At 33.3% G+C, this 11,485-nt stretch overlaps 1 protein-coding gene across 1 annotated transcript; it reads right to left on the bottom strand.

Annotated features, from left to right (window-relative positions):
- Positions 1 to 7,760: 7,760 nt before the first annotated feature.
- LOC114166577 (TMV resistance protein N-like) lies at positions 7,761 to 10,031 on the bottom strand. The gene is made up of 3 exons (XM_028051325.1): positions 9,407 to 10,031; positions 8,295 to 9,303; positions 7,761 to 7,929 (listed from the first exon to the last, which is right to left on the bottom strand). Exons 1-2 carry the CDS (start codon positions 9,922 to 9,924, stop codon positions 8,583 to 8,585), a joined length of 1,239 nt encoding a protein of 412 aa, XP_027907126.1. The 5' UTR covers positions 9,925 to 10,031; the 3' UTR covers positions 7,761 to 7,929; positions 8,295 to 8,582.
- Positions 10,032 to 11,485: the final 1,454 nt, after the last annotated feature.

The following is an 11,485-nucleotide window of genomic DNA, read 5'->3' as shown; positions in this document are numbered from 1 at the left end:
CATATCGAAGATTTTTCCTTGTTGCTAAAAGTTTGAGATAAAGTAGTATGATTTGCATGTATCCTCAATCATTTAAGAATTAAGAACCAGACTATTGAGATAACTCACATCAATTCAGTGGTTCACTCAACACTCAACATGTATAGTAAAAATAAATATTCACACTCAACATGTTATAAAATACTTCATCAACTTTTGCCCATCATCTTCGTTAAAATTCACATCATTGGTAAGATCAAAAGGTCTTTCATCAACTTTTGCCCATCATCTTCGTTAAAATTCACATCATTGGTAAGATCAAAAGGTCTTTCATAAGCTTGTAATGAGGCTTGGCTAGCAACAAAAATATTAGTTTTTCCCAGGAATTCAAAAGCACCAATAAGGGTATGAGCACAATCACATGTGAATGTTATTATAAGTATGTTCCACATTTTTCATATATTCCATGCAACCCTTTTTCATCACAAAAAACTGATATCTTTTTTCTTTTTTCCTGGGGTAGGGTTTTTAGAAAAGCCTACCCCGAACTTATTTGCTTCCCTAGGGTAGTGTTTGTTTACAAAAGCCTACTCCAAACTTATTCCATCTCATACCTTTATTTCACTCTACCCCAAACTGATCTCATCTCATACCTTTATTTCACTCAACATATTCTTGGTCGCTATGCTAAGGGGCGAGACAAGAAAATTTTTTTTCTTTAAAGGCTAAGGGTAAAAAATAAAATAGTTAGGCTCAAAGAGGGTAACAATAGACAATTAACTTTAAGGTTGGCTATTTGGCTCAATGATGAGTCATTATTTTCCCCTATTCCATTGCTTTTTTCTGCCCATCTTAATGGTTGTTTAAATCTTAATTGTCTATTGTTAGCGCAGTTTCATCTATTGGGTTTCATTGGGCCATTATTCTGAATTATTTTTAGGTAATTTTGTGAAGTTTTTGAGCTTGGCACTAATCTTAAGATGAAGAGAGAGTGGCCACATCATTCCCACATCATTGCCATGTTTGTGCCATGTCAATTCGCTTGTCCACGTCATTACGCTAACATTTTGGGCCCATAGGTGCATTTTTGTAATTTTGTTGACCACAAAGGCTTTTTGGTAAATATGTGGATTTGTGGTCATGTGACCACAAAATTTAGGTCTCATTTTTGTGTGGCATCCCCCTTCTTCTTCCTCATACTCCATTTTCACGTTTTTTTAGCTTTATATGGTGACTTTGAAGGTGGCCACCTAGTTTTCATGTTTTAGCACTCTTTATTCACGTTATATGCATTATTGACAACATCCATCATTGGGTTTTATGTTTTCTGCACATTTGGAAGCTTGGGCAATTTCGTTTTAACATTGGGACCTTGTTGAGTTCACATTTTCATCTCTTATTCACAGTTTCATCTTTTACTTTATTATTGTTTTACATTTTCTACACCATTTTACATTTTTTGCACCATTTTCTTATCATGTGAATGATTGTATTTCGTTCGAAATCCATAGAGAACTAATTCTATGTGTTGATTCCTTGTAGAGAATGAACTAAAACCTTGAGGTTAATGTTTCATTTGGTTGGGTTCTATCTTACTCTTCATTTAGATTTTTTTTTTGCCTAATGGATGAAGCATTTTGTTTATGCTTTTTTTGTAGAGTAGGTCATTGTGTTTTAGGGTTGTTATCATGCTTAATGATGCTATTATAGATGAGTGAATGTGTGTTTTGCTTAATTGCATATTGAACTAAGTTTTAATCTTTGCTTAGTTGATTACTTTATGAGTGATAAGTCATTATTTTTCCTTTATTCAATTGGCTTTTCGTGTTCATCTTGATGATTTTTTGGTGCTTAGTTGTCTATTTTAGTGCATATTCATCCATTGGACTTTATTGGGCCATTATTCTGAATTGTGATTAATTTGGGATTAATTGGTCTAATTTTTTCTTCTAATTATTTTTGGGTATTTTGTGAAGCAATTTTGGAGCTCGAACACGAATCTTAAGATGATTTTATCTCCTTTTTGCGTTCTTGGAGAGCATGGAAGAGCCATTGATGGTTGTCACCTATTTTCACGTTTTGGTGCATTTGCACAACACCCATGTTAGGGTTTCACATTCTAGTTTGATGATTTACATTGTAATTCAATTTCCTCTTGTTTATGAGGACTTTTGATTCTTGTTTATGCAATAACTCGAGTTTTATAATGAACTAATTTGGAGTATTGATTCTTTGATAGAATGTGATGAAATCTTGAGATTTTGTGCATATTTTTCGCTGTTTTGTGGTTTTTCATCATTTTAATATGTGGTTTGTTGTTGGTTACGAATTTTGGGAATGATTAATGTTTGGGTTTTCGTTCTTGCATTGAAACAGAATTGAATTCGTGCTTAATGACTGAGTGTTGTTTTTGGATGCTCTCATAAATGCTTAATCAGTGGATAAGGTTAAATGATGTGATGAAATCATGTTAATTATCACTTAGTGGTTTAATATGAGTTCACAAGAGTTTCTGGGCAGTGTATGTATTTTTGGTGATCTATGATAGATGAAATTACATTCGAATCAGAGAATCAGTGCGTTTTTTATCAAATCTACAATTACGTATTAATTTTGTGTTGAAATTGTGAATTTTCCAATTTCACCCCCTTTGTTGAATCTAGAAGGCTTTGATTGAAAATAATGGTTAGTGGGAGACGACCTTAGATTAATTCTTGAGTATTGCATTTATATGTTTATTTGGTTGGGTACGACCTCGATCAATGAGTTCATGAGAGTAGACAAAACTAATTAACTTTACGACCTGTGATTGATGGATTTTCATTTGAATCGAGGAATCAATCCATTTTTCGCTACTATTTTATTAAATTTACATTCACGATTTTTATTTTTGTGTTGAATTCCTAAAACTACCAACCCCTTGTTGTGTTTGCATCTAGAACCTTTGAATTAAAGTATTGGTCATTGAGAGACGACCTTGAGTTGATTCCTATGTATTGCATTTACACTATTTAATTTGGTCGGGTACAACCTCGATCACTCAACATATCAAACATTGTCTGATGAAGGCTTGATCCCTACCAAGGATAATGGCGCATGGCACATGGTTAGGAGAAAGGGACTTCCTTAATCCATTTTCATTACTTTTATTTACTTTAGTTTGACTTTCATGAAGTTGGCTTGGTTGACCATTTTAAGTTGACTTGTTGACCTTGACGTTAGGTTGACTAGTTGACTCAAAGATTAGCTTAACCTAAGTCAACATGCAAATTTAATTTTAACTTGTTTTGTAGGTTCATTAAGAGGTGGGACAAGGAAGGACAAATGGCGTATTTAGAGGGCTTTTTGGAGAGAACATATGGAGGAGAGAGAAGGAGTAAAGTTTTCTAGAAACATCTAGAAAGGATGATGACATGCCTTAGCCACCAAGAAGTCTAAAAACACCCAAAAGGAGCATCCACCTTGCCTTGGACAAGAAGGCTTCTAGAATGTGTCCATGTGCTCCTTTGTTGACCTACTATCTAGATTCTAGGTTTTGTTATTTGCATTGTAATCCTTTTTAGAATTTTATGCTTTTGCTTAGAGATCCCTAAATACTTCTATATAAGGGGTCCTCTAACACTTGTAAAAGGGTTGAACATCTTGGAGAATTTAAGACACATTTGTGTATCAACAATTTGTGAGAGTTTCCTCCCTAGGGAGTGAATACTTTTCAGCCTTATCTTGAACCTAGACTCAAGCGGCGACACCATCACTTCTCTCCAAAGGAATCCATGGCTTTGGCCTATCCTTTGTAATAGCGTGCTTCTCACATTCTACCATTTCTTTCCTTTCCATTTTATGATTTCTTTCTCCTTTTGTTGCTCTCAGATTCCTACAGCTTTTGGTCTTGGGTTTTCACATTTTTATGCGAGTTTCCTTTTCTTTCTTACTTTGAATCAATATATCATCTTCTTCTCTAGAGCTTTGTGAAATGAACCTTCACATCTAGATACCATGCTATCTTAATGTCTAGTGGAAATTTTTACTTAGCTTCCTTAAGAAATACTCACCATATTCATCAATGTTAAAAGGAACTAAGATAATCCTACATCACTTTGTACCTAGAGCTTTGGTTGCCTTGAATATGGTGTTTTCATGTTCTAACCTTCTCTTTTTGTAGTTATCTTTGAATGGTCCAAAATCAACTTCTCTTCCATACAAAAATAGTGTTGGCAGCAACGTGGGCATTTTTTTAAAAACAAATAATGCAGCTAGCTTAGTGGTCCAAAAATTATGTTCTTTATATCAAAAGAAATACATTTGAGTATAGTTTTTAACAAAAAAAATAATGAATGCATTTGGAGTTATGTGGAGAGAGTTATGATCGAAAAAGTGAACAAAGGTTAGAGTTGCCAAGAATACGTGAATCAACTTTTTTCCGGTTATGTGTGGCTGTTTTGGTGACAGTTTTTTGCCACTTTTTGCTCTTAAATGTTGTTAGATAACATGTCTTTGTATGCTTAATCATAGAGCTTCAAATCCATGAGTTTAAAGGCATGATAGCTACATGTTTGTGTCTTTGCGTGTCATGTTGAGTCCTTAAATGTGCCTAACTTTTACTTGAGTCATATGTCATATGTAACTTGAAGTTTTCTTATTCTTTTTATTCCAAGTATTTGAATATTGCATTCACTTTATGTCTTGCTTGATGTGTGTCCCATGAAATTATTTTTGGCCTAAATTTTTGGGAGCTAAGTGTCCAAGCCACCTAAAAACACCTTTCTCATCATCTTGTGAAACTAGTTTTGAAAGAAGAGATATTTTGTGCACTTTTCCCTAAAATATGAGAGCATTATTGCTCCTTGGTGAACAAAAATCGTGTTTTTCACTAGGTGTTATGGTACTAGTTTTCATACTTGGGTATTGGGTGATATTGGCTAATTAGTTCCATCTTTTGTCAACATTAACCAATTTGGTCTCTATCGAAGATGTGACAAAATTTAATTTTTATATCAAAGTTATAATGATGTAAATTTTAATATATTAAATAAAAATATTTAATAAAAATGTGAATTTTAATATAAAAATTAAATTTGATTTCAATTTGGAGAAGGACCAAATTGGTTAATGTTAACAAAAATTGGGACTAAATTGAACAAAAATAACAAATATAGGGACCAAATTCAATATAGAACATTGACTTTGACACGTTGTACGCTATTGAGTTGACATGTGGACATTTTAAAAAAAATAAAAAAAAATTCAAAAAACGATTCAAAAAAAAATAAAAAAAAATCCACGAAGTGACACATGGCACGTTACTGGGTTGACACGTGTACATTTAAAAAAATTTAAAAGAAATTCAAAAACAAATAAAATAAAATAAAATAAAAAATCAAAGAAACACAAAGTGAGACGTGGCAGTCATTGTTCATGGTTAATGATTTAAACGGTGTTAGCAAAAAAGGATCCAATTGAACAAAATTGACAAAAATTGGGTCCTATTTAAACACAAAATCAAAATTAGAACTTATTTGAAAAAGCTTGACGAAAATTGGGAACAAAAAGGTATTTTAACCTTTCTTTAATTGTATCAGCTATTGAGAACAAAACATTCTAACGAGGGAGATAATAATGGAAACCATGCAATCACAACCATTGGCTAAGAAGATAGAATGAAGATGGGACCTCGCAAAAGAGACTCAACACTTGAAGAGTAGAATACTAAGATTTTATTATTTCTTTTTAGTGTTTTACAAATTGTAAATGTGTGTTTTCTCTTGTATTCTTTGTAGCTTTTTTTAGAGACACATTAATTTAGCTTTATTTTGGATAGCCAAAAACCCTAGGAAAACTCAATTGTGTTGTTGAATAGAAGTCCTACAAAGTGCAATAGATCACTTTTAATGTAAAATAGAAAGGGTCTTGTTTGGTTGGATAGAGGTTGTGAATTGCTTTAGTTCAACTTCGTTTTTGTCTTTTTTTTATTTTTTTTAGTCCCACATTTTCTAGGATGTGAAGAGCAAAAAGCTTATGCATGTATATTCCATCTTGTATAAACAACTTTGAATAAGAATAGATTTGTTACTTTACTAATCTTCTTATCTAATAAAAGTCATTAAATAGAGTATTATTCTCTTCATTCTCTCTAAGGTATCTGTTTTGGTAGAGAAATATTTGAATTCCTCGAAAAACTTGAAAAGTTAAGATTTTTCTCCTTTGTTGTGTGGAAAAGAATATCTTTTCATCATCAACAATTATCGTTACAATCATTGTTGTATTGACAAGAAATTTAAATAAATAAAAAAAACTACCATAGTTTTTAAGAGAATTCTTATTGTATTTTGTACATATACGAGAACATTTAAAATTGTCATCATCGGATTACACGGACAACTCTCAACCATTGTTACGCGGCTATGTAGTTTATATATTTAGGAAAGATGTGAGTTGATGCACTATCCTAATTTATAGCCACGTACAGCAGCAAAACAAAAACAAAAACCGAATTAAAAGCTTCAAATGTATATAAAGACGCTACCAAAAGATAATACAGTAAAGTTCAATTGCAAAATATAGTCATCACAACCATGAGAATATTTTACAAAGTCCAAATTTTTTTACGTGGACTTAGTACATAATCTTGTTTAGTATGTATCTCGAAGAAATTGTACCTGTACACGGATTTTACAATAATAATGATTTTATTATTATTACGACAAAGAGGATTATAAGTAATGTAAGATAATATTTAAGTGTGTTCATTCAATTCAGTAAAGTAAAGGGACGAGGCTACGGTGTTATCCTAATAGTATAACATTATATTGAACCAAACACAGAAACTAATAGCCAACAAATCTAAACACATTTTAATAAGAAAATAACGAAAATGAACAGTGTTTGTTTCTTGACACAGTATTAATAATGTTGAAAAGGGGAAAAATTTTCAAAAATAACTAGTAAGGAAATACAATAAACAACTCAAGCAGAGCCAATGAGGTATAATGGAGTGAGAAACAGGGTAAAATAAACATTGAATTTCTTAACCATAAACAACTACTCAACAGAAACAAGAAAACGATGCAAAGAAAAGAAGTGTAAACAACGATACTAGGATTCAATTCCATAACTCAATGGATCCTGTTCTGTTCTCAAAAAGGAACATCAACTTACCAGACGTCACACATCACCATTTTCTTAATGAAATTATTTAAGGTATTTTCATTTGGCTCAGGACAAGACTCCATTTCCAAGTCATTTGATTCGCCACATATATAAGATAAACAGCTGTGTTATTGACCATCAATCCATGACCAAAAGTCAAAAAAATCTCCACTCTCTCTCCACATCCTAAATTTGATATTATAACATGCCAATCTATATCATTAAAGGAAATTAGTGTGTCATGGTTTTGTATCTACAATGTGCACTTTGTGTAATTAACAATTAAGACACTTCTAAGACATTCACACTACTACAAATTCTAATATTATATGAGAATTTTCTTGCAAATTTGTTAAAAAAATTTGAAAGAAAAGGTTTTTCCTACTATTTTTTCTAAGAATTTTAATTGGCAGGTAATTCTTTCGTGGATAATTATTTTCTACAAAATTATAAAATTCGCAAGTATTTCCTACAAAATTTATTGCGAAAAGTGTTTTATACAAAATATTTTACAAAAGAATTGACAGCAATTTCCTGCAATTTTTTTTTCATAAAAAAATTTATAACTATTTCCTAAAAAAAAAATTATAACAAAATTAACAAGAAATATGAGTTTTTTTTAGTAGTGTCAGCTGCCCCGATTATAGGGGTTGATAAATAAACAACACACAAAATCATTCCCTTCATGTCACAATCCTGAGGCACATTGAAATAAACTGAAGGTCCCTCACCCACATAAGCCAACCAATATGGATGATTGTCACCTGGAAGAGAAACTTCACAGCACTCACTGTTTGTCAATCCCTGTGCGAGTAGATCAAAGACTTACAGTCATTATTTTATTATTCCAAATTTGAAATATATGGGCACTTTTAATTCAAATTACAAAGTATTTCATAATACAAAAATAAACTTTTTAAACAAATTACAGTGTAATACACAGATCAAATTTAACGAAACTGTTAACAGTTTTTTGTACATTTCTGTTTAAGTATTGCAAGTGCTTGAACTAAGTGTAGCATGATTGTTTGGCTTGTCGATCACTAAAACCAGGTGCAAAAAGCTGAGTATTGTAGTTTCTTTTAAATACTGTATTAGGATCTGTTCACATTGTATTAACTAATGAATGGTGAAGATATGGACACAAAGGTAAGAGCTAGAGAACGAACCTTTGAAACGCCATCTCTGAGAGTGTTGAAGAATCCATTGTACCTTCCAAGACCAATCACAGAAAACCTCAAGCCATGATTTGACATTCTTGATTCTGTAAAATTTACTCCATATTCAACAAGAATTGTTTTTACTTGCTTAGATAGTTGAAACTCTGCATCACATTGAACCAAAATACTTGGAATATTTGCAAGGCAGTTATGCAATGGCGGAAGGTCAAAACTAGCCTGCAAATGGTATAGAACTTCATAATTAGGAATTATTTTTAGTTTTGAAAATACACTTTTTCAGTGTTCCTTTGTCCTACCACATAAATAGGAACCAAGAACCTCAAGAGCCAGTGGTAGTCCTCCACAATAAGCAACTATGTTTCTTGCAAATTCATCGAAGCCTTTTCTTGGTTTTGAATCTCTAAAGGCATGGCAACTAAAAAGCTCAAGGGAATCATTTTCGTTCATACCATTCATTTTATAAATGTAATTAACTTTGAGTCGGTTCAGCACGTGAACATCTCTACTTGTAATGATTATCACAGTTCCTTGACCGAACCAATCACGATTCCCACATAGGTTTTCTAATTGGCTAAACTCATTCACATCATCAAGCACAATTAGCAACTTTTTTCGAGAAAACTCATTCTCGATCATAGTTCTTCCCAACCCAACACTTTCCACCTCAAACTTGGATTTTAGGACATCATAAAGAAGATTTTCTTGCAAATGAACAGGGTTGTTATTCCAATCTTCTCTAATATTTCCAATAAAACTCTTACCAATGAATGGACGATAAATTCGATTGTAGATGGCTTTGGCTATGGTAGTCTTACCCGATCCTACCATCCCCCATATCCCTATCATACAGACTTTGCTGGAATGATTTTCAATACATTCAATTACCTTTCTCACATGAGGGTCTAATCCAACGGGAAATCGGGTAAGAGACAAGTCTGCATAATCCAGTATTGTCTGAACACGGCTAACAGTAACCTCCACAAGTTCAGCATCATGCCTTCAAGATGAATGGTAATGCATTACGAAAAATAAATCACATCCTTAAAATATGCTTCATTCACTCTCAAACAGAACAAAGTGCGAAGGATTCATTTGTTTACCTGAAATCTCTGACATTCCAACCAGTGATACCTGCAACCGTGGTGAGTGCATTGCTCCATCTAGAGAATGCATGTTCCACTTGTTCTCCTGAATAGCTTTTGTGTGCAGCTTCTTCCAACGCTTTCCTAAAATCACCTTTCTGATGACGTACATCGAATGGGTAAATCTCGTAAAATATTGGCAGAACTATTTGGCCAAAAGTTTCGCGGCATTCAACGATTTTTTCAAGCTCACGAAGACAGCATGTAGATTCAGTGTATGTTTGGGAGAAAACGATTATTGCGATCTTAGAGGCTGCTATTGCGCGCATGTGTTCTTCCAGCTTCTTTCCCTGCTGCAGATTTTCCTCATTAATCAAAGTTTTGACTTGAGCTTGTAAGAGCACAGAATGGAGATGAGAAACGAATTTTCTGCTCATGTTTTCTCCCCAAAAGTTGATGAACACATCGTATATGAATTGGGGTTCTGATTTTAAGAAGGAAGAAGATGATGACGATGAAGAAGAACCCAACTCCATCCAAGCAATTGAAGTCAAGTCTTCAAAGGTAAAAGCAGAAACAATTCTTTATGACCGATCCAATTGGGATTCAAAATAAAATTCAAAAGACTTTTCTATAGAAAAATATCGTGAAGTGATTTTTAAGAGGTCTCAATTGTTTTTTAAGAACGAGGAATAGTTGGTTAAAAGATAATAGACTCTGTATATTTAAAAAACCCAGGTTAGTGCTGCACATGAAGATTAATTTTTTATAAAATCGAACTTCGTTATTACTGACCCATATATGGTTTATATCCAGCTCTTTGCACACTTTTCTTTTAAGAAGCCTTCACGTTTTTAGAAACACTTTTAAGCGTCTTTTTTTTTTTTATTGGTTAAACGGATAGCAAGGTACTCTATTTCTGAAAATATGATTTACTTCATATGTACATTTCATATGAGCAAGACACTACAATTTATAAGACTTACATTTGGCTTTTTATCTGCAAGTCATAATGTCTCTAATTATTATAAAAACATAATGCTAATCACCGTTAACATCCGAAACATAACACATAAAACTTTTGACTTTTGCTCTCCTAAAACATCACAAATATAACCACTCATAAAGTCTGCTCAATAAATCCTAATTTAAGTTTACCCTAACAAAATTCCCCCATAAACTTAAATACTTCTTTCATCCTTCATTCCGATTAGATTTTTATAGTTATTGAACAACACAGTTGGCAATGGCTTTGTAAATAAGTCTACAATTTGATCTCTGCTTCCCACGTGCACCATTTCTACATTACCTTCCTTCACCTGTTCTCGGATGGAATGAAATTTCACATCAATGTCCTTAGTCCTTCCATGGTTGACTGAATTCTTTGCCAACACAATAGTCGACTTGTTATCTACTCGAATTACAGTCCCTCCTTTTTGTTTCATCTCCAGTTTGCTTAGAAGATTTCTAAGCCATATTGCATGACATACACTTAATGATGCTGCAACGTACTCAACTTCGCATGTAGACAACGTCACTATAGGTTGCTTCTTTGAGAGCCAGGTAAACGTCGTGTTGCTCATAAAGAATACATACCCAGATGTGCTTTTCTGGTCATCTACATCTCCACACCAATCACTGTCTGAGTACCCTACTAATCGGTAATCGTCTGACCTAGTGTAGTATAATCCGAGCAATGTTGTTCCCCGTACATACCTCAATATTCTTTTCAGTGTTTTCCAATGTGTGTAGCTCGGCTCCTCCATGTATTGACCTACTATTCCAAAGCTTAGTAACAAATCTGGCCTTGACCTCGTCAAGTAACGAAGACTTCCAACCAAGCTTATGTATTTGTTGGCATCTACGTGATCTCCTCCATCAAACTTTGAAAGTTTTGTACCTGGTTCAATTGGGGTTGAAATAGGGCTACAGCTCGCCATCTTGAATTTACTCAGAATGTCCTCGGCATACCTTTCTTGAGACATAAAGATGTTTGTCTCAAGTTGTTTGACTTCCAGCCCGAGAAAGTATCACATGTGTCCCAAGTCCGTCATTTCAAACTCTTTCTCCATGGTTCTTTTGAACTTCTTGATTAAT

This window comes from Vigna unguiculata, chromosome 10, assembly GCF_004118075.2.
Source record: "Vigna unguiculata cultivar IT97K-499-35 chromosome 10, ASM411807v1, whole genome shotgun sequence".
Lineage (NCBI taxonomy): Eukaryota > Viridiplantae > Streptophyta > Magnoliopsida > Fabales > Fabaceae > Vigna > Vigna unguiculata.
This window is presented reverse-complemented; position numbering and strand designations above follow the sequence as displayed.

Excerpts from the sequence above, each read along its gene's own strand:
- LOC114166577 (XM_028051325.1), bottom strand. The coding sequence starts at position 9,924 with ATGGAGTTGGGTTCTTCTTCATCGTCATCATCTTCTTCCTTCTTAAAA. Across the intron at positions 9,304-9,406 it reads TGGAATGTCAGAGATTTCAG|GCATGATGCTGAACTTGTGG; the intron begins GTAAACAAATGA and ends TTCATCTTGAAG.